General features: G+C 40.8%; 1 protein-coding gene across 1 annotated transcript in view; it reads right to left on the reverse strand.

The window, feature by feature from the left end:
- Positions 1 to 256: 256 nt before the first annotated feature.
- The window catches only part of LOC126426412 (uncharacterized), a 163,590-nt gene continuing 139,662 nt past the window's right edge, over positions 257 to 24,184 (reverse strand). The window contains exons 12-15 of the mRNA XM_050088332.1: positions 19,901 to 19,957; positions 14,670 to 14,711; positions 8,430 to 8,488; positions 257 to 1,107 (exon numbers count right to left, since the gene is read on the reverse strand). Of these exons, the coding sequence (XP_049944289.1) occupies positions 8,477 to 8,488; positions 14,670 to 14,711; positions 19,901 to 19,957 (111 nt within the window). The 3' untranslated portion in view covers positions 257 to 1,107; positions 8,430 to 8,476. The remainder of the gene's footprint in view (positions 1,108 to 8,429; positions 8,489 to 14,669; positions 14,712 to 19,900; positions 19,958 to 24,184) is intronic.

Genomic DNA, 24,184 nt, shown 5'->3' on the forward strand with positions numbered 1-24,184 from the left:
GAATACTGGAATATGTCCAACAAAGTTGCCCAGAGCACACGATCTGTTCTCTCCGTATCCCTCCAAAGCTCGATTCTGAATTGCCAAAAATGGAATTATATATTAAAAAGACCACCTAAAAATATGTAGATATACATATACACATATATAAAATATTGAAAACAAAGAGTAAGAAAGCTATAGTACACGCTTCATGGTTAATACTTATAGTCCTCAGAAGCTTACATACTTTTCATACTGCAATATTATTAGACACACAATACACACAAGTATCACGCCCCTTTTCTATGTGAAGATTTCTATGACATCACTTAACTTGTTGCAACCAACAGTCTGCTAATATTTGCCACGACTGCACAGGGCAACGCCACGTGTTCACAGTACAGCATGCAATTCACAGTGCTAATTGCACAGTAAAATTTAATTACTCACAAGTTGGCACCATTAACCTCTGCTTTTATTCTGTAGCAGCAAACTCAAAACTGGAGGCTCAACATTGAAAACTGGTCTCTAATGAATGTTACTGTGCCAATGAGACTGTGAGTTACATATCACAACAAATGTTCAGTTACACACACCGTGTGTGGAGTCTTACAGAGGTTTTTCTAAAGTCTTCCCCGAAAATAGAAACAAAAAAGCTCTCTCAACTAAGTACAATGTATACACCCGGAATCATATGACGTAAGGCAATCTAAACGCCACGCCAGACACCTCGCACGAGCGGGCGAGGCCTCACACTCCCAGCACGCCGCTGTTAGCAGCTGCACATTTGCTTTCTCACAATACAAATGACAATTGGCACGTCACCCCACAGGTGTGCGAGACTGTACGTGCCCGATTACAACGGCGGCAGTGTAGGGTTTGAGGACACTCGGACACGTGCTCGGTACACATTACGAATACTTCTTCCGTCTTCGCGAGGTATTGTCCGAGTTTCGTACTCTTCTGACTCACGAGATTCCGGTGCAGCACTCGACAACAGCACACGTCATTCTCCGAGCTGTTACCGCTACCCGTCTCCACGTCAGTGGCGAAACGTATTCCTCACGTAGCTCCCGGGCTTTTGCGAGTTGTCTTCTTCGTGTAGCTCCAGGGCCTCGTGTTGACCTGTGGGATTGAAAACAAATTGAAGCGAGGGGAAGAAAAAGTATTACACAATATAGAATGTCTGCAAAAAATGACAATTCCCCAAAATTGGGACAAAGGTTTACTACTTATGCTTCACAATAAGTAGGACACACCATACATCTTGCAGAAGTTTTTTTAAGCCACCTCTCTGAATTCTTACATTTAGTTCCTAACACCTGTCCTCCTTAATAGTTCTCACTATTGCTGATGGAACAGTTCAATGTAACTCCGAATTATACAATCGCAATAAGAGATAAAAGTTCTTTAACAACAGTGGAAATTCATGGCTGGAGCAAAATGTAAAATAAGGGAAAAGCAACCACTCACCTACAGGAGACTCATGCGTGTAGCACAGAATGTCTGACTGTGTGAACACTGTCTAGAAATAGAGCTAGTGTCAAAGCTGTTTACTGTTAAATGTTTGTGTTCCACCCATCATTCTCCACAGAAAAGAACAAGGTAGTTATAATTAAGCTTTTAAGATTGTAGGACAATGAAACTCTGTGGAAACATCTGGAAGAACATGTGGATGACATATAACAACTAAACAGGAATCATTTATTAATGCTCCATGTGACCACAACCCACATTGTCGACAATCTGAAACCACAGTAGAGGTTGCACAATTACTGTCCACAGCACTTTTTGAACGGAGGACCGTGGAAAGTTCGGCTGTCAGGACGGTTCGTGCACTGCTCGAAGATTGCACATTGCAGCCAGTTATCTCAGCTGTGGCAACAAAAACCTATTCAACAATATGTGGCACAATTGGCCATCAGCCTCTCCCACGAGCAATTCTCACACCGTCAGTTAATACCGACTTCTGAATTGCGTTCTTCCACCACAGTGTGGAAAGAGGACCTTTCCGTATTCTTTTAATGTGTCGATACTCTAAGAACAGCAGCACTACTGCTGCTGTAATAAAACAGCTTTACGAGTAAAGCTCTGCTTGCCTGGTCCAGGTCCGTGTTGACTGTCTGCAGCTGTAATGTACGAGGCGTGTTTTTTAAGTAAGGTCAGTTTCATTGTAGACACTAGTAGTTTACACGCATACCGCAACGAGTGTGTGGGTCGTGTACCGGCACGTCTCGTGAACAGCTGTGTTCAGTTTCAGCTCTGTAGCTAACCTGTACAGTTCTGTTCTGTGCTTTCAAAATGTTTAAGACTATCAAATCACCCGTCACGTGTGAGGTTCACTCGGTGATACGGTGTTTGTCAGCAAGGAACCTGTCTGCTGCAGAAATTCATCGACAGATTTGCGAAGTATACAGTGCTACTGTTACGAGTGAAAGCAAAGTGCGTAAGTGGGTACAAGAATTCAAAGATGGCCATCACAATGTCCACGGCAAGAACTGGTCACCCTACTTTGATTACAGACAATTTGGTGGCTTCGACTGAAGCGAGGTTTCGTGAGAACAGGCGCTTCACAATAACAAGTCTCTCGAACGAATTTCCTGACATGTCGAGATCAGTGCTTTACAACATTGTTTCTGAATACCTTAAGTTTAGGAAACTGTGCTCACGTCGGATCCCTAAACTCCTTACAGAGGAGCACAAAAACCGAAGATTTGAATGTGCGATGAAGTTCTCGACTAATTATCACGACGAAGGCGACGGCTTCTCGAGTTAGATCGTAACTGGAGACAAAATACGGGTTTCGCATGTCACGCCCGAATCGAAGCAACAGAACACGGAATGGATACACACATACTCACCTGTAAAGGTGAAGGCCAAACAGACCCTGTCACAGCACAGAATCGTGGCATCCACGTTTTGGGATAGGCACAGTGTTTTGTTGGTCAACTTCATGGAATGAGGAACCACTCCAATGCAGAAGCATATTACCAAACCCTCAGAAAGCTACGCAGAGCAATTCAAAGCAAAAGACGTGGCATGCTGACAAAGACAATTGTCGTCCTTTGTGACAATGCAAGACCTCACAGTGCAGGTCACACGCGCGATTTATTGGCCAGTCGTGTCTGGGAAGTTTTAGACCACCCACCCTACAGTCACGTTCTCGCGCCGAGCAATTACCATCTGTTCCGCCACCTCGAACGACACGTCAGTGGCAACTGTTACAATGATGACGACTCGAAAACGGCAGTTACCTCTCGGTTATCAGAGCAGGTGGCAATTTTTTATGAAAAGAGTATTTTAAAATTGGTTGGAGATATGATACATATTTCAACAAACTTAACAACTATGTCAAAAAATAGAGTGAAGTACGTAATTTCTGAAAATAAATTTACATTTTTTGAAATAACCCTTCGTTGTGTACTTATGTTCAAACAGATCTTACTTAAAAAACACACCTCGTACACTCATTTTCACGATTCAACCCTACATTGCCATACCGGTACCAGCACCTAACAGTAACTCGCGGCACTAACATTGCTGAAAACACAAATCTTGCAGTGCACAGTCTCTCATTGCTATAAAGTTGGGTATCCAAACGGGAAACAGTTTTCCGTCTGCACCGGTTCGAGTAGCGAAAGTTTAATCGTAACCACCCTGTACTTGGGCAAATAGAAAACAACAGGTTTTATATTAATTAATTCGTACTTCATTTCTTAAAACTGCCAAAAGCTATTACATTAACTATTAGTTTCCTGCCGTTATGTAGACAGGAGTGATACCATCAGAAGTTGACCAGTGGTGTAAATGCGCAGAAGATGGCCCGTATGTCCGGTTGAAACCGGTTGGCGGTATTTTAACGATAATAAATGCGATTAAGACTGTTTTAGAATTACTGATTAATCACACTATTAATAATTTTGATCTTAAATCATCCATCTCATCGACATTATTTTTTAGCCGGTTTGCAGCACGCCCTAATTGTATTACGTATAACATATACATATGTTACACATTGCCTCATATCATACTATGTACGTAGATAAGTACGAGGGGTGTTTGAAAAGTCCGAGAGATGGCACCACTGGCACATATCGAGGTCATGTTTAGTTAGTAGCATCTTTGGAAAGAACGCACACCGAGTTTCAGCCATATTGGTGTATTTCTTTGTGTTTGGCATTCATGTGAATCAAGGAAGTCGAGTGATTTTCAAAAAATGGACGAACAAGAATTTCGTCTGGTGATTAAACATTACTTTCTGAATGGCAGAACACCTCAGGAGACTAAAGAGAAGCTAGATAAACATTACGGCGACTCTGCACCTTCGATTAGAACAGTTTATAAGTGGTTTAAAATTTCTGAAGTGGCCATATGGGCCCAAGTGATGCTGAATGTTCTGGACGACCTGTGGAGGTTACGACTCCAGAAATCATTGATAAAATTCCTGATATGGTTATGTATGACAGAAGAGTTAAGGTGCGTGAGATTGCTAGTGCTGTGGGCATCTCGAATGAAGGGGTACATAATATTTTGCATAAACAGTTGGACACGAGAAAGCTATCCGCAAGATGGGTTCCGCAGTTGCTCACACTTGACCAAAACCGGAATCATGTGAAGTCTTGCAAGGATGGCTTGCAGCTGTTCAGGAAGAATCCGCAGGACTTTAAGCATCATTTCGTCACTGTGGATGAAACATGGATACGGTACTTTACTCCTGAGACCAAACAACAATCTAAACAATGGGTTACCAAGGGAAAATCTGCACCAAAAAAGGCGAATACCACTCCTTCAGCCAGAAAGGTTATGGTGACTGTCTTGGGATTCACGAGGGATAATCCTCATCGACTATTTGGAAAAGGGTAAAACTATTACAGGTGCATATTATTCATCGTTACTGTACCGTTTGAAAACCGAGCTGCGAGAAAAACGCCGGTGATTGGACCGCAAAAAAGTCCTTTTCCATCACGACAATGCACCAGCACACACCTCAGCAGTTGTGGTCGCAAAATTAATGGAAATAGGATTCCAACTCATTTCACATCCCCCCTATTCTCCAGACTCGGCTCCCTCGGACTACTATTTGTTCCCCAATTTGAAGAAATGTCTGGCGGGACAAAGATTTTATTCAAACAAGGAGGTGATTGCAGCAACTAATAGCTCTATTATTCTGAAGGGATCAACAAATTAGAACAGTGTTGGACACACTGCATATGTCTAAAAGGGGACTGTCGAAAAATAAAAAAGTTTTACCTCAAACACGTAAGTAGTTTTTATTTTTCCATGGACTTTTCAAACGCCCCTTGTAAGTGTGTGTGTGTGTGTGTGTGTGTGTGTGTGTGTGTGTGTGTACATACTTCATACAGGCTGCACAACATCATGAATACAAAGCAGTGGAGTTCAGTTTGTTGACATCAAATGAACTAGTGACATTTTCCAAGTTTATTACGCAAAGTTGGCTGTGCATGAATGAAACTATTAAGCCATGGTTCTGGACAGTGTAAAGCTCATATCACTAGGAAAAGCAAACTTGTCCTTGGCCAGCACTCCTTGCACTCACATCAATCTTTTCAACACGTCCACTGCCTGCAGTAGTTATGTGGTCCAACTAAATTTGGCATCATACCTTGTAGTGTGAACAGAAATGAATTTAACTGCAATACGAATGACCGAACCTCGTCCAGCTCGCTTGAATACTTCCAACAGACACGGTCTTTGACTTTGCTGAACAAAACTGAACCACTAAGTGTCAGACTGGACGAATACGAAGACCAATCTGTGCTCGCACCGTTCAATTTAGGATAGCCCGACGCAATGACTATTTCCGAAATATTTGTCTGTTCTGTGTGATGCGGTCAGGCCCCATCTCACACTCAGTGTCTAGTCAATCTCTGAACACATGCTGTGGTGGCGAACTGTTCCAAAATTGCTGTGCAACATTCACCGGTCCTCTCATAGCAAAAAGGAGCCGACAATGGATCTGTCGCATATCAAAGCCCAAACGACAACTTTGGAAGAACGAAGTTGTTTTGTTTGACACAAATGTGGATTTTCAAAATCCCAATACTACCAGATTTTCTTGTTCACAAATCCATTCATTTAGAAGTGTGCTTCATCTGTGAACCAAATGCAGCCAACTTCAAATCCTCATTACCATTCATTACGAGAACCTGGATTGCAAAACCAGCTGTTTGCCACACAGCAGGTGTGAGCGCAACCTGGTGACTTTGGATTTTGAATGGAAGCATTTAGACTGTTTCCCTGAACTGTATTTGTGTTGAAGCACTTCAATCCAGTCTCTGCTGCAATTCTTTGTATGAATTTCCTTGAATGTTGCTAATTATCCAGAAACAGTGATAACATTTTCTGCAGTAAGTGCAGTTGTCCTGGGGCCAACCTCACTAAGTAGATCATCGCTGCCCGCCCATTCTAATTTATCGAAAGCTTGAGAGTTGTTTTGATGTAGAGTCCTTTTGTAGCATTAAACTGTGTCTGAATATGGCACCTCATTGCCATAGTACTTTGTTCTAAAGTGTGATTTACCAGTATCATAAACACACACTGTATAATGAAATACAATATTCGCCCAAAAAATTTTATTTTATTCCCAGTGTATAAGCCCCAAACACAGTTCGACACAGCTGCGTCACTGTTTGTGAAACAAAGGGGACGGCAGCTAGCTGCAGGCCTGTAAAACTGTGTCAAATCCACTTCACCTCAGGGCTGGTTTTCAGGGATAACCTGTGGTGTGAAAACTTTTTACATTCAACTGCATTATTTCATGCCAGTATTTAATATTCCCAGTATAATCCACTAGATCCAGATTTGCAGTGCAGTGACACCGGTTTGGTATGTATACCAATCAAAAATTTATCAAGCCAAATATCAGCTCAGGAAGAGGAACAATAAACTAGCCGTAACATTCCTCTGTGTCAGCCATATTTCTTTTTTCCACAAATGTGATAGTATTCATTCGAGTATGTGGATACTTGAGTATGTCGGGAACCCAAGTTTCTCAGAAAACAAATTAAAGTAAGCGCAATATAATCCACACAAGAAGTTTATTAACACTGAACATAAATTTAAGTGTTTTCTGGAGGTATTTGCATGGAGTGTTGTCTTTTATGGAAATGATTTGTGGGCAATAGGCAGGTCAGACTAAGAACTGTGGTGCTACAGAAGAATATTGAAGACTAAAGACTACATTGGTAGATCAAGTAATTATGAAGAGGTATTTAAGAGAATTGGGATGGGGATGAAGATATTTACAGCAGAGGTTGACCAATGATGGGGTTCGTTGATAGGACACATTGGGAGTTATCTAGAAATCGTCAGTTTGATAATGGAGTGGAAGAATGGGTGGATGAGTGAGTGAGCGAGTCGTTTAGGTTAGGTTAGGATGGTGGGTGAGTGAGTGAGTGAGGGATCAAGTGGATGTACACTGTTATGCTGACATGAAGAGGACAGAGTAAGGGGGAGAGCTGTACCAAACCAGCCTTCAGACTGAAGGCAATGACAACTCTTTACTCGTGTGATTCTTTGACTCCTCCTGACATAATTCATGATTAAAGTTCACAGGTGGACTGAAGGATGTCAGATATTTTGAAGAGCAGCCACATCTCTCTCATCAAGTGGCGTGGTGACCTGATTACCTAGGAGCTAGTGAGCGACTCGACGAACTGTATCACCGCAGGAGCCGTTTGTAGGCAATCAGTTCACCAGTGCACTTCATGATGGAAATGTGGTCAGCTCACTGAAATACTGTGCCCGGGAACTATTTCATTAACTGAAACTTCCTGACAGATTAAAACTGTGTGCCGGACCGAGACTCGAACTCGGGACCTTTGCCTTTCGCAGGCAAGTGCTCTACCAACTGAGCTACTCAAGCACGACTCACGACCTGTTCTCACAATTTTACTTCCACCAGTACCTCGTCTCCTACTTTCCAAACTTCACAGAAGTTCTCCTGTGAAACTAGCAGGACTAGCACTCCTGGAAGAAAGGATATTGCGGAGACATGGCTTAACCACAGCCTGGGGGATGTTTTCAGAATGAAATTTTCACTCTGCAGCGGAGTGTGCGCCGATATTCTTCCAGGAGTGCTAGTTCTGCAGGTTGGCAGAAGAGCTTCTGTGAAGTTTGGAAGGTAGGAGACGAGGTACTAGCAGAAGTAAAATTGTGAGGACGGGTCGTGAGTCGTGCTCAGGTAGCTCAGATAGTAGAGCACTTGCCCGCGAAAGCAAAAAGTCCCGAGTTCGAGTCTCGGTCTGGCACACAGTTTTAATCTGTCAGGAAGTTTCATATCAGCGCACACTCCATTGCGGAATGAAAATCTCATTACATTTCATTAACTGCTCACTACTTCTGATGTGGTGTACAACTTGTTGGATGAAAACTTACTGGATTGAGTCTGACTCATTAAAACACCGTAAATGGTTGTAAATACATACCTGTCTCTTCTGCCTTGCTCAATCTGTCTGCCATGCTACAGTCACTACTACCAGCAGGTCTGCAAGAATTCAGAAATGGGATTATATAATAATTAGCCGAAAAGTTGAACGGTGCAACTAATTACAAATTCAAGTTTGCCAGAGAGAGGGAGAGAGAGAGAGAGAGAGAGAGAGAGAGAGAGAGAGAGAGAGAGAGAGAGAAGGGGGCAGCCAGAAACTGGCCATACGAGTGCTTATTTGGCCTCCAGATGAAAATATAAAATTTAAGAGTAGCACAAACCTCGAGTTCATTTTCGAACTGAAGGCAGATCACCCATAGCTTTTCTCTCGGTATTATCATTGGACAGACTAATCAAGTTTAACAGCTTATAATGCAAGAGTTTTTATTTCTTGATTAATAATGCTGTTAATTACAAGTGTTCTGCTCAATTAACCCTTTTGATATAAAAACAATATGCAAGAGAATGAAAAACTGTGTTGGCCATAAGTGGCAAAGATTTACATCAAAAGCACTGAAACACTATACCGAGATGGCTAAAGTCACGGGATACCTCCCAATACCATGTCGGACTTCCTTTTGCCCAGCACAATACAGCAACTCAACGTGGCACGACTCGACGAGTTGCGGGAAGTCCCCTGCAGAAATATTGAACCATTCAGCCTCTACAGCCGTCCAGAATTGTGAAAATGTTGCCAGTGTAGAACTTTATGCACGAACTGATCTCTCGATTACATCCTACGAGATTCCTATCCGACAACCTGGGTGGCCGAATCATTCGCTCGAACTGTCCAGAATGTTCTTAAAACCTATTACGAACACACTGTCATCCGTTAAAATTCAATCATCATTTGAGAAGGAGAAGTCCTCGAATGGCTTCAAATGGTCTTCAAGTACCCAAATAGAAATATTTCGAGCCATAGATCGGTTCAGTCGGACCACAGGACCCGGTCCTTCATATGTAAACACAGCCCACACCATTACGGAGCCACTACCAGCTCGGAAAGTGCCTCGTCGACAACACGGTTCTGTGGCTTCGTGAAGTCTGCACCCCACACCAACTCTACCATCAGCTCTTACCAACTAAAATCGGGACTCACCTCGCCAGGCCACAGTTTTCCAGTCATCTAGCATCCGACCGATATAGTCATGAGCCCTGGAGAGGCGTTGCAGGGGAAATTGTGTCGTTAGCAAAAGCACTCTTGTCGGCTGTCTGCCGCCACAGCTCTCATTAACGGCAACTTTCACCACAATGTACTGGTGGCATTGTCGTCATACATTCCACACTGATTTCTGTGATTATTTCAAGCAGTATTACTTGTCTGTTAGCACTGACAACCTCTATGCAAAAGCACCTACTCTCTAGTGAACGCCGTCGGCCACTGCATTGTCCACTGTGAGAGGTAGCGCCCGAAATTTGGCACACTCTCGACAATGTGGATCTTGTAACATTCAATTTCCAAAGGATTTCCGAAATGTGCCACGCGTCTGGCTCCAACTGTCGTTCTTCATTCAGAGTCTGTTAATTCCCAGTGGGGCCATAATCACGTCAGAAATCTTTTCACGTGGATCACCACAGTGCAAATGACAGCTCCGCCCTTTTATACCTCGTGGATACGATACTACCACCATTTGTATTCGTACATATGACTACCCCATAACTTTTTTCATCTCAGTGTGTAAAGGGTGAACCAGAACTCCACCAAAAAGCTTTGAGAGGTTGTTCAGGAATACCTTCAGAGTATTTTGGTATATGGGACCTACGGTCGCCAATGGACCATTACACAGTAATTCTGCAATATTCCTCCGGATCTCCTTTTCCAGGATTTCAATGCCTCCTCTAGGTAGATCTTAAAGAGTGTAGGAGTGAGGGTGCATCCCTGGCGTACTCCCTTTTTCACCTCAAAATCTTGAGATAGTCGATTTCTCACTATAACCATTGCTGTACAACCTCATTAGAGGAGTCTGACTGCTTTCACACAGCTCAGTGACACGCCGTTATCAATTAGACTTGTCTGTAGCTTGTTCTGTGGAACTGTGTCACAAACTTTCTGGAGGTGTACAAAGTCAAGGTGGGTCATAAAGCCCCTTGCTGTCCTCCTCTCCACTAGGTTTCTGAGGGTGAATACTCCATCAGTACAGGAGCGACTGGATTTGAATCCATTTTGTTTTTCTGATTCAGTTATTTCTTCTTCTATCCTCTTTTTTTAGGATACGGCCATATACTCTCACTGTGTACGGCATCACACAATACCACAATAGTCTGCACAAGTTCTCCTGTTGCCCTTCTTAGATACTGATGTAATTACTGCCTTTTTCCACTCCTTTGCGGCTTCGTCACCTCGAAGGGACTTGTCAAACATCACTGCCAAAATCTCAAGAAGTTTTGACGGAGCCACTTCAACCAGTTCTATATAAATTAATCCCGAACCTGGTGACTTTCAGTTTTTTTTTGTGGCATTAATTGCATTTTGGACTTCCTTTGGGTTATCGGTGATATATTATCATTACTTATTATTATCATTACTTATTTCAATGTCTGGGGGTTCTCAGTGACAATGAGATCTTGTTCACTTTATTTTTTGCTGACGACCAAGTGTTAGTAGCTGAAGATGAGGAAGATGCAAATTATATGCTCCACAAATTAAAAGAAGAATATGATATTGTTATAAACATATCTAAAACAGAAAATCTGAAAGTGGAAGAAAATGCTTTTAATGACTTACAACTCGGTGCTGATACTGTTGAAGGGTGTCATAATTTTAAGTATCTAGGAGTGACACTGTTGTCCAATGGTAGAAGTAGGGATGATATAAACAATAAAATTGGCCAGGGCAAATGAGCCATAAAACACCAAATGGTATTCTCTGGAACAAAAACAGAATGCTCAGAACAAAACGTACCATCTACCATACAATTATTGAAATCATCGCAACATATGGTGCAGAGTTGTGGGAACTAACTCAGAGGCAGAAAGATCTGCCTGCTAAATGTCGACATGGATTTCTGAAGACAGAGCTGTGGACATTCAAGGCTTGATCGTATTAGAAATGATAGGATCAGAGAGGTTATGAATGTCGAAAGCACAATCCTAGACTACATAGTAAGGAAACGCCTACTCTGGTACAGTCACTTACAGACACAAGACGGCCAAAACGTGTATGGCAATGGACTCCACATCAAAGAAGAAAGCAAGGTAGTCCTGCAAGATTCTGGAAAGACGACATCAATGAAACAATGGTGGCGAGAGGTCTTAATAAAGGAGACTGGAATGACCGTGAACGATGGAGATTGGGATGCGAGTGAAGACGCCGGCAATATGCGACGACCCTCAGACTAAACACCTCATTACAATAATGTGTGGCTGCCGCTGCTGCAGGAACAGCCCGGCACAGCATCACTGTGCCTTCCCCATAAACACACACACAGTACTGCTGTACCACTGTCAATCCACAATTGACACTGTTGGAAAGCGAAAGCCTAGACAGAACCGATCAGCACTGAATGCTAACTTCAGGGCAATGCTCTTAACAGTAAGTAACATTGGCAAATGGAAACCAATCTCACAGCGTGCAATGTTGATGTTTACACTGTTGTGCACTATTTTCAGTGGAATGCAGATACAACACTAACTGAGACACAAAACCGAACTAAATGCAATAAGTCTGTAACGAGCTGCCAGAGACTGTGGGTCCCTAATATCAAAACACTCAGAAGGTACCTGAACAACCTCAAAGTTTGTTGTGGGGCTCTTCATCATCCTGTATACATGCACACATACATTCAAATATAACACGATATAGTACACAATGGTTATAACTACACTCTCAATTTTACAGTCAACTAGATTCTGAAATAGTTCAAAAATAATTAAAGTTCACCATCCCAGGTCAGTGCCTCAGTAGGTGTCAGGTGACACATTTGAATGTCTCACGTTCAACTGCCAGTCAAAGATTTTCATCGCTCATTCATAACTTCTTTCACCTTTGTCAATGATTTGTCAATCTGAAAAACCCTAAAATGTACAAAAGGTCAGAGTTCCGTGTCAAACTGCAGGTCTGCTGTAAATGGCTGACTAAGTCATTATGAGGGTTGGTGAAAGGCATTCTGGGAATCAAACCTAGGTCCTTCTGTACCAAAGGAAGCAAGGAAGCAATGCTAACCATTCGACTACAGAGTCCGTGCGATATATGACCTGCCTAAGTTATTGATTACAAGCTGATAATTGCAATATTATTGGTGTCAATAAATGAAAATCTCGGCTGTAAACCGTGATAATGGCCAATCAATGAGAAACATTGTAAGAGACGTGCTTTATTCATACCAGTTAATAATTCAACTATAAACCGAGAGGTCGCAATACTACCTCCAATTTCAGGTTCTCACTATTCAAAACTATATCAGGATTACGCAAGTAAATAGCGGTAACTGCCAAATGCATGGCCGACAGCAGTAGTAACGCAACTTGTGTTTGTGGCAGAAATATGATCTCCAGGGACTTAATTCAACTATCTTCTGAGATTTTATTGAAATTTTACTGTGCACTTTCTTGAAACAAGCATCTTGTCCCCCACCATCATTTACTGCTAAGATCTCCAAATATGAAAAGTTTTCAAGCCAACCACTGTAGTGTTGTGTGATCATTTAAAAACCTGTCACTAAACCAAACAACTGCAGGAAGCTTGGCACCTAAGAGAGTCAGCACTACTACTGAGGTAACATTGCCAACTGTTCCCAGCAAAACACTGCAGTGTTATTCTAGAGAGGTGTGTACGAGAACTTGTGTCAGGTTTAGAAGGCAGCAAATGAAGTACTGGTGGGAGTGAGGGTGTGTCACGAGATGTGGCTCGACAGTCAGTCGGTAAAGCAACTGTTCGCGAAAGGCAAAGGCAGGTTCAGCCCAGGTTCGGCACACGGTTATTCATTTGACGGGAAGTTCCAAATTGGCACACAGTCCGGTGCAGAGTGGAAATTCATTCTTGAAGTAATAAATAAGATTATGAGGAAGCTTTGAATATTTACCACCAAATTCTGCAACTCTGAGCAATTTATTTATGACAGCAAACTTATATAAATTAACTGGAAGAGCTGCTAGTTACAAAGAAAGAGTTGGGCCTTCTAAATTTAATGCAATAGACTGACGTATGATCAACATTAACTGATGATTTTTGAATAAACTAAAAAAGGTGAATCATTTTTCTGACCTCTTGTTATTCTGAATTTCCTTCTTCAAATGGTACAGAAATTTGGCATGCAATCACAGTTATTCAGGCTGCGTGGTCACAAAAAGTGATGTACAATTAAGCCCCCCCCCCCCCCAATTAACTTGCCACATGCCTAAAATTTTGATGAATTCTAATAGCAAAAATTGATAGCGAGTATAAAACACATAATACATCACTTCCCAGCAAAACTGAGAATTTACAGGGTATGAACAACTTTTAGAATTTCAGAACTGCTCACTTCCACACTCCATAATTCAAACCTTACTTATGACAGTTTCATTGTAGGTATTCTAGACTATCAGTTACAACTCTGATGGGAGTTTGTGAGCTGACCAGATTAACAGTCTTTTTCATGTAGTTCAACAACTGAGGGATTTGACAAAATGACTTCAGTTTAATGTGCTATCGTTGGTTATCTTTTAGGAACATCGTAACCGGAGATTTCAGCAACCGTTTAAGTCTCACTTATATGTTTGTCAAGGGCTCAAAAGTATGTCACTGACCGATTGGTTACCTCTACTCCATCTACTGTTTGTATCCTGCCACGAGCATTTCCGTATTAGACGAGAGATTATTGCCGAACATCGAGGCAACATCGAGGTCATTAAAGACGGAGCACAACCTCGGATTAGGGAAGGCTGGAGAAAGAAAAAGACCGTGCCCTTTCGAAGGAAGCATCCTGACATTTACATCGAGTGATTTAGGGAAATCACGGAAAACCTACATCAGGACAGCTGGACGTGGGTTTGAAACATTGTCCTCCCAAATGAGAGTCCAGCGCCATTTCTGTATTGTACAAGTAGCTCAGTTTAGGGAAGGATGCAGAAAGAAAGCAGCCTAACCCTTTCAAAGGAACCATTCCGACATTTGCCTCATGCGACTTAGGGAAACCACAGGAAACCTAAATTGGGACGGCCGAACAACGTTTTGAGTTGTCATCCTCCCAAATGATAGCCCAGTGTCATTTCAGTATTTTATAAGTAGCAACATAACCTCATTAGATATTATCTATCTTACCTCTTCTGAAAAGCTGAGTGGATCGGTGTAATCATCACAGTCCTGCAACAAATATGCAAAAATTATGTAAAACACACGAGTCAACTATAAAAAGTATCGAATTCACAGATCACCTGGCAGAAAGGAACAGAAACTCAACCAGAATCAAAAGGCAATACTGATCAGGGCATTAAAACCACTAAGCATACACATACTAGCTCATCAACATTATTCAGACATCTATTAATGTACTTCAATATGTGGTTTGAACTTCGGTAAAGGCACTTTCAATAATGTGATTCAACACTTTCCAGTTGGGCCACAGGAACTGCTGAAATCCCTTAGAAGTCTTACACTTTTGCACCTTTTTTGCATGGCTCCTGACCAAAACATAATGATGACAAGCAAAACCTTTTAACTGATGTTTGGATTATCATTCTATATCTCAACATTTGTTTAAAGTTTTTGAAAGATATCACATATTCCCAGAATCATTATTTTTGAAAATTAGAAGATTCAGAGGCAGAAAAAAATTGTAATTGCAATAAACCAGAATTTGTTATAAAATAAATGTAAAAACTATTTCATTGAATTTATACAACTCTTTTCATTGAACAAAATATTTCTTGGCGTGAAGATTTTTCAAGCAATATCACACAACCATTTGGTCTCCCTTCCCATTCGTCTGCCAGTACTGCGTGCGTCTTTCTCAGAGCAAACAATGCAGTACCCTGTTTGCTGCTGAACCCTGCTTTTCATCTTCATTGAAACCTTCACCCGATTTCTCGAGTACCGTATTAGTTTTCCCAGGTTCACCATAAAAGTAAACAAGCTGGTTTGTATGTGAAAGACAGGCCGAAGTTTCTTGTACAGAATTGACCACGCACATCACAAATACATGAAAAAAAATACCTTTTTCCACCATTTCATTGTTCGTCGTTGAAAATAATAGGAGGTCACTAGCTGATCTCCATAATCAACACCAGTTTTATTTTTATTATAATCAAGTATGAGATCAGGGTTCAGTTTTTCTACCATCCCAGCCTTGCATTTTGTCTTTGTAACACTACTTGTCATTCTATGCTTGTACAAAGGGCAATCATATCCCTAGTATCTTTCCAGTGAAGTGCTAGCATGGAATTTTTTCTTTCTAATACTATTTCACCCGTTCTGAGCTTATTATGTTTGAATTCCTGTGCTAGGCCTCTTCTGTTTCTCATTACTGTGCCAACAGCAGATGTGCTCTCATCAAACAATCTTCCAAATAATTTTACAAAAGTATAAAACCTGTCCACATCCAGTGTAAGACCCGAATGTACACTGTTGCACAAACGTAGCACCACTTAATCTGCAGTGTTGTCTTTTTCAGCTGCACCAGTGTACACTTCACAGTTCAAAACATATTCTGTTGCTGATAATCACTTAGAATGAAAATTTTTTATCTCAGTTTGTTCTCGATATATACTCGAAATCGAATTCTCCCTCCGAATGGACACATACCTTCAACTGCGAGATTCTTGCCAGGATAAAAACTGTTCTTGCTTTTCAGTACAAAGTTATAAAAAAAAAGGTCAGATTTTGTGTATAGGATCACAGTTTGGTTAACCCCTTTGTACGTAATTCTCATTGTTATTCACCCGAAGCATAAAGTAAATTGATCTAAATCTGTCTCTTTTTCACGATTTTTGGAGGTAAAGAGGAATCTAGCATTAGCTCATTGCTCCAATAGTCCGTAACATTTGGTTTGTGTACAAGCCACATGTGAATAATTATAGCAAAAAGCTGATACATCTCACGTAGTGTCATAACAGACCAATTGGCTCAAAGCAACCTGGAAGTTATCTTATTTTGCCTCCACAATTTGGAAATTGTTGCTCCAACGTAGCGGTTTGTTTCTGTCTTTATGTTTTTTATGACATTTGCATCAATAAAGATGCTCCAATTGTCAAATTAAGTATCACTGAAAATACAAGAAGGCAGTACTTGCCTTAAAGAGGCAAAATTCCATGTATCACTGATAGACACACAAACATACAAAAAACTGTCTCAGCTTTCAGAAGTGTCAGTTTGATCCTCGACAAGGACAGGAGGACACCTGACGATGACCCACCCGTTGTCGCGGCAAGAGGGACAAAGATAAAAGAGGAGCATCACAAATAGGTTAAATGCAGACCGACAGTAAGCACTGTGATGAATGCGCTTGTATACACCAAATTTTGGTGAACTTCCATAATTTCAAAGCCCCCTTCCCCGATATTTCACCCCAGTAAGAAACTGATGGCTACTTCACATTGCAGGACGTGTGTTGCCAACTAAGCTGATACGCATCACCGTAAGAGTGTGTGTGTGTGTGTGTGTGTGTGTGTGTGTGTGTGTGTGTGTGCGCGCGCGCGCGCGCGCGCGGTGCGGGGTGGGCAGTCACCTGCGCTTACTGACAAATGATAACTCATAACTGAACATTATAAACGAGATTTTGTAGGTAAAAGTACAGATATTGTGCAAGGTGGTTGCTCCTTATTTGCACGTAGCAGTTCACATCAAGGGATGATGCACGGCCAATCGGATGGCAAATGCACTAACTTCACAAGATGGCATACCTGTTTAGGGGGAGACTGGAAGCTGTGAGGACTGCTGGCCTGCTTTCGTGAGGCACAGAGTTCCGAAGATGAGACACACAAATGAACAACAGAGAATAAGATTTTCAAACAAATGATGTGTTTTTCTGGTTTCCTCCTTTGATTGATCTCGAGAATTGAAAGAAGGTACAGATAATGTATACTAGGGAAGTCAATAAATGGTAAAAAATAATTAGTTTTTATATTATTTGACGGAAGCTTCGAAAGATGTGTTGTGGATTATCTAAACAGCAACAGAAATACAGTCAGAGTCCGTGAAAAGGCTTACAAACTAACACGGTTGAGAATGAAAAAGGAAAGGAAGACATAAAGTACTAATATTCCACAACACCGTCCACCAAAACACCACACAACCAGCTCCTTCTTTTAGTTACATCGTGCCACGGATATGCTTTTTTCCCCAATTCAATTCATAATCTCCTCATTAGTCATTCGATCTACACAACGAATCTTCAGCTTTCTTCTGTTGCACCACATTTAAAAAGTGTCTAGTCTCTTCCTGCTTTAACTGCTTATTGTCTATATTTATTTCACTTCCATTAAAGATTACATTCCAGAAAATAGTTTTAGAGAACACCTAGTACACTCGAATTTATATTACATGTTCATCAATTTGTAATTTTCAGAAACACTTTTCTTCCCAGTGCCAGTCCGCATTTTATCCTGTTTACTTCAGACGTGGTCAGTTATCTCGCTGCCTAAAGAAACAAAACTCCGTTACTCAATTTAATGTAATTTCTTATTGAAATACCCCACAGTATCGCCCGTTTTCTTCTAATCCGTCACGCTACAGCGAAAAGCATCAGTGGCCAGATTGCGTACTGGCTACACCGTTTTCCAGTGATTACTCACTGCAAACAACCCATAAACACTTCTCAGCCCACATCCGAGTCAACATTTCCACGAGACTCCTACTGAGAGACTTCTCTATCGACCACAACAAACACCTGCACCCCACGATTAGCGTAGAGGTGCAAAGCTGTGGAAATTGCGAGTTGAAGCAGTGAAACCCACGGCAGAGGTAGAGGTAGTCCAACTAGGAAACACAGTGGTGACAAAAACCAGTAGGACAGCCAAACATTAAAATAGAACAAAGTTATTAGTAACAAAGTCTATTAAACCATTAAGTGTTGTCCACAACATAAGTTTTTCTCTAGACGAAGTTAAAAAGTTTGTCAGTTTTGTACGTGTACGAGACAGCTACACACTTATCTCATTACCCTGTTAGAGTTCTAATCTATTGCCTTCCCGTAACCTCATTAAAATGAGTACACACGCTTAGCACAAGTCGCAGTAACCCTTCAGACTATCTGCTCCCCATCTGACAACTGGGTTACTTAGCAGTCTGCGTATTTCGCCAGTGGTACGAGCTCAGGTGCCGTCTACTGGTCGATCTGAAAGCTCCACTTGCAACCTCCTCCTGAGCTATTATCAGCTGTGTCCGGACTCTGGATGTAGTGCACCACGTGCCAAAACAGTGCGTGTCTATTCGCACCTGTCATCTTCCGAGCCCTAGGTAACGGTGCCGGGTCATTTTACTGGAACTGCTATGACGCACGGTCGATAGCACCACATTGAGACGGCAAGCTGCACGGGACTTCAGAGCAACCCAACAGAGGCCAGATGTGGCCGACACCGTCTCGGCAGAGGGTACGTCCAGCTTACCTGCTGCAGGTCACACGTAGACACGATCTCTAGACCCGGATGCCACAGACATCTCTCAGGGTGTGTACGTGGACAAGAAAAACAAATTCCCAGATTTCCCAGTTGAAAATACACTTTCTCCCAGATGAAAATACAATTTTTCCGTGTTAAGTGACAGTATATTTTTCCTCGGCACTGTAAAACTTAGCAGTCCTTTCGATGTTTATGGTTTTATACACCGACGTAGAATTTCCCGGCACTTAAAGAAAGGAATCTCGGGGGGGCGGGGGGTTCCCAGATCTCCCGGTTGTACCGGGTCGTATACACCCTGATATATTATCATGGGTTTTCCCACGAATGTTTTCATCCGGGAAAAACCCGGGAATTTTTCATCGTTTTAGTTTTCAGTTAAATTTTTGTGATTTTTACTGCCTTTGAAGCCTGACATGTGTCACATGACTCTGTCCTTCCTCTAATCAGTGTGCCTCACACAGTTCTTTCCTCACTTCCACCTAGCCTACTTTATTTTTCAGCAGCGTTCTGTATGTCGCATCTCAAATTGTTTAATTCTCTTCTTTCTCGGTATCTCCACAGACCACGATTCACTTCCACAAAATGCTGTGTTCCAAATGTTTATTTTCAGAAATTTCATTCTCAAACTGAGGTCTCTGTTTGATGCCAGTGAACTACTTTAGGCTTCTTATGGTCACATTAAAAGAAAGATGGGTTTATAAATAACACACTGACTTGCGTGACAAACAGAATGACATCACAGCACAATGTAAAATAGCTGCACTACCGTACATTATTTGAACACTGTGTACACCAGGAGAAAGTCTGGCATACAAAAGCACATTGTATGCCTCTCCGTATCAATAGATTGCCCATATATTCTATACTGGTACTGTTAGGTAGACGCTAATGAATTTCTTTGAAGAAGATAGTCAACAAATTTGGCCAATGTATACTTACAATTTCTTCTTTGATGATAACTGGCAGTTCCTGATCATGACCCACTTGTTCACATGACTGAAAACATACAAACAAACAATGATACACAATACCAGTAATAGTATTACTACTACTACCACTACTACTACAGCTGCAGTCTACAAGCCACCACATAACATGAAAGTGCGCAAAAAGTCAATGGGATCATTTTCATCCAAAGCTGTTTCATTAGCAAAGTAGTAAAATTTCAGTACATCTCCATAAAAATGCCAACTTCTCTGACGCAAAGAAGTCCCCAGGTGTGGGATCAACTTTTAGAAACCACCTACACAGTAGTGTAGGGTAGGGTCACAGGTAACACATCCTGCAGCCATTCACCCTAGTTGGCTCTCATTTGTGAGTAATTGATGAAAAACAATTTTGCGTGATACTCTAAGAGCCTTCGAAGTAATAGTAATTTCCAGAGCAGTGGTGTAGGATAGTGGTTGAGATATATACCTGATGCACTGGAAGCTATGCGTTGAATGCCATCACGAGGGTTTTACTTTCAAATTCTTATTGAAATGACTGACAAATTTTATTTAGTTAATTGGTTTAAATGAATTTTTTTTAAATTTCTAATCCTTTCCAACATCATTTTAATCTCACTTTTTTCCGTTGGAAATCATTGTACATATGATTCTAATTATTTTTATATTTTAACTTCAATTTAATTTCTTCCCAAGTTGTTATATGTTTTCTTCTATGTTCATTATTTTCATTCCTCAATTTGCTTGAATTCCATTTTATCTATAATCCTGTCTTTCATTCAAATCCTCATCTGCATCATTTTGTCCACTATGCAACAAGAAATTATGTTTTAAAAGCTTGCATGAAGATTTAATGTAGAAAAATGTACACATTTTAACACACACATATTTGGCACCACTTCTCAGCCAGTATAAATAAGTTATTTTGTATTTTGTTTTTAATGAAAGCACAATTTTCAGACATTTAAATATTATCATAGATCAATAAAAATAATTACAGTTATATGCATAAATATGCCAAATAAAAAAAATAGGAAGGAAACAAAGAAATTAAACAAATTTAAAACAACAATTAAAGTGACGTGCAAAGGATTAGAAATAACATGTTAATGAATTAATTCAAAAAATAATGACTACATAATTTTCATAAAGATTTTATAATCTTAATGCATTCACTTCTATATGTCACTGTGGCTCCGAGTATTACATTATTTTGAAGGGGTGTAACTCATCACACAAAATACTTTTTGTCGATACTTGGAAACGAGAGACCACTTGGGTGAATGGCTGCAGAATGTGACATCTGTGACCCTAACCTAGACCACCACCAAGAAGTTCATCCCTCCCCTGGGCACCTCCCTTTATGAATGTATCACTCCAGACGTATGAACAAGAGATCAATATGTTCATTGAATTGCTTTAGGAACTGCACTATTTGAAGATAATGTCACTATAGTGCACAGTATCTTTTGTAATAACTCTTGCTGCTGCAAGTTGTTGATTATATCAACCCACACACTTATATCCCCCCCCCCTCCCTCCCTCTCCCCCTCCCTCTCTCATGCACATGTTTCTGTAATTTATTTCACACACAATACCATTATAAATGATATCAATATAATGGAAGGAAACATTCCACGTGGGAAAAATTATATATAAAAACAAAGATGAGGTGACTTACCGAACAAAAGCACTGGCAGGTCGATAGACACACAAACAAACACAAACATACACACAAAATTCAAGCTTTCGCAACAAACTGTTGCCTCATCAGGAAAGAGGGAAGGAGAGGGGAAGACGAAAGGAAGTGGGTTTTAAGGGAGAGGGTAAGGAGTCATTCCAATCCCGGGAGCGGAAAGACTTACCTTAGGGGGAAAAAAGGACAGGTATACACTCGCACACACGCACATATCCATCCACACATACAGACACAAGCAGACATATTTAAAGACTGTCTGCTTGTGTCTGTATGTGTGGATGGATATGTGCGTGTGTGCGAGTGTATACCTGTCCTTTTTTCCCCCTAAGGTAAGCCTTTCCGCTCCCGGGATTGGAATGACTCCTTACCCTCTCCCTTAAAACCCACTTCCTTTCGTCTTCCCCTCTCCTTCCCTCTTTCCTGATGAGGCAACAGTTTGTTGCGAAAGCTTGAATTTTGTGTGTATGTTTGTGTTTGTTTGTGTGTCTATCGACCTGCCAGTGCTTTTGTTCGGTAAGTCACCTCATCTTTGTTTTTATATATAACAATACCATTATACAATCACAACAATCAAATTTAGCAAGTGCTCACAAAGTGATGAACAATACTCAGTAGCAAGCTCCATGACAATTCTTCCATTGAATATCTGCATGTGATTTCCCTTTTTTACACCTGTAATTGATTAGAGTGTGCCTGTGTTTATGACAAGGCAAACAAAACAAGAACAATAAATACATAAAGGAAGGGCCCCATTGTCAGAATCAATGCAATTAGGCTTTAGGATTATGAATACCTTGGAACACCATGCAAAGATGAGTTGGAGCATCTTCAAAACAATAAAACAAAAACCAAGAAAATATACCTCTTTGAAAAATCAAACAAATTATATTCTTAAAGTCACTGAATTAACATATGAAATAAACAAACATACCAATATTTCCATAACAATAAGAAATAAATAAGCAGATCAACGATATTAAAAAAAACCTAGAAGAAATGAAAATTTTCTTAGTAGTAAATAATGACAGAAGATACTGTAGCAATCAGTTTGAAAGAGTGTCTTTAATTATTTATAAATACTGAAAAAGTAGTTGTAGGCATGTAATAATGAAGATGAAGTTCAACTTGGATACACATTATATAGTAGTTTGTTTGTTTTGTTTGCAAATTCAGAAAGGAAAAGAGCTTTAAAAGCAAATACAAATGATTTTCTTCTCAATTCCTCACTGTATGTAGTCTTGCCTTTCAAGCTGCTGACAGAATCAAAGAAGTGTATGTTGAATGAAACCCTAAAGCATAGATACAAAAAGCTCAATTATTTGGTATGATAACAGACAAATGAGTGTCACAGGGAGCTTAAACTGTTGAAGTTGTAGATGTTATCACAAATCACTGCTCGGTCAACAGGAGAACATCATGCGCAAATGCTAAAATACACACAAAACAAAGGCAAGCGAGAGAGAGATATTGTGTCAAATGGCTGTATGATGGTAGGAGTTACCGGAGTAACAACACAGACAAATTCCATTGTGGTCACACTTTCGAACTATTGTCTGCATATTTATGGAGTTCTCATGATGAATGAGAAATGAGATGCTGACACAGTTTGCTTGTTGAAATCTGGCAGCCTTCCCTAATGTTCTGAATGGAATGCTGCTACGTCAAGCCTCAACTATCAGCCTAGAGATCGGATGCACCTATCGTGGAAACACAAACAATCTTGTTCACGGAGGTCCAAGTGAGAGTCAGTTTTCAATTTCATTTTACTTTTTTCCATTCTCAACTCTTGAGAGCAGTGTGGGCAGTCATGGGACTTCACAATTTTGAGCCAAATACCTCAGAATGCATGGAGTGTGACAGTTTACAACCTCAAATACTCCATCCATCATCTAACCACTGCTCCATGCGAATTTTCCATTGCTCAAAGGAGTGTTTGAAGTTATCTTCTGATAGCTCGTCTATGGTCTAATCACTTTTTCTTTCACAGCTTCAGCTGCCTCAAATCTCGCTCATTTCAGTGTAGATTTCACTTTTGGGAACAGAAGAAAGACACTTGGAGCAAGATCTGGTGAGCACGATAGATGTTGCAACATCGGGAACCCACACTTGACCAAAAGTGATTTAACAACCCACGCAGTATGTGTCCTGGCCTCGTGCAGAATCCAGACTTGTTTTGGCACAATTAAGGTTGTTTCCTTCTGACACACTGACAGAGCATGGATTTACAGTTTGAGCTTCAGGTACCTGATTAAAATACACTGTCTCATGTGCAAGGAAAAACAACAATCATTCCTTTGAATTACAATCTGACATTCCAGCATTCTTTAGTTTTAGTAAAGTGGGGGTCTTTATGTGCTAATCAGTGCACTAGGTTTCGAAATTGTACGAGGGTGGTTTGAAAAGGTCTCGGAACAGAATAGAAAAAAAGTACTTACATCACTGAAACTTTTTTATTTTTCAATGTAGTCTCCTTGTAGATTAATGCACTCGGTCCAACGGTGTTCCAATGCCTTGATCCCATCTCGAAAATGAGTTTCCTCCAGGCCTTCAAAATAGTTGTCAATTCCAGCAATCAAT

Source organism: Schistocerca serialis, chromosome 11, assembly GCF_023864345.2.
Source record: "Schistocerca serialis cubense isolate TAMUIC-IGC-003099 chromosome 11, iqSchSeri2.2, whole genome shotgun sequence".
Classification (NCBI taxonomy): Eukaryota; Metazoa; Arthropoda; class Insecta; order Orthoptera; family Acrididae; genus Schistocerca; species Schistocerca serialis.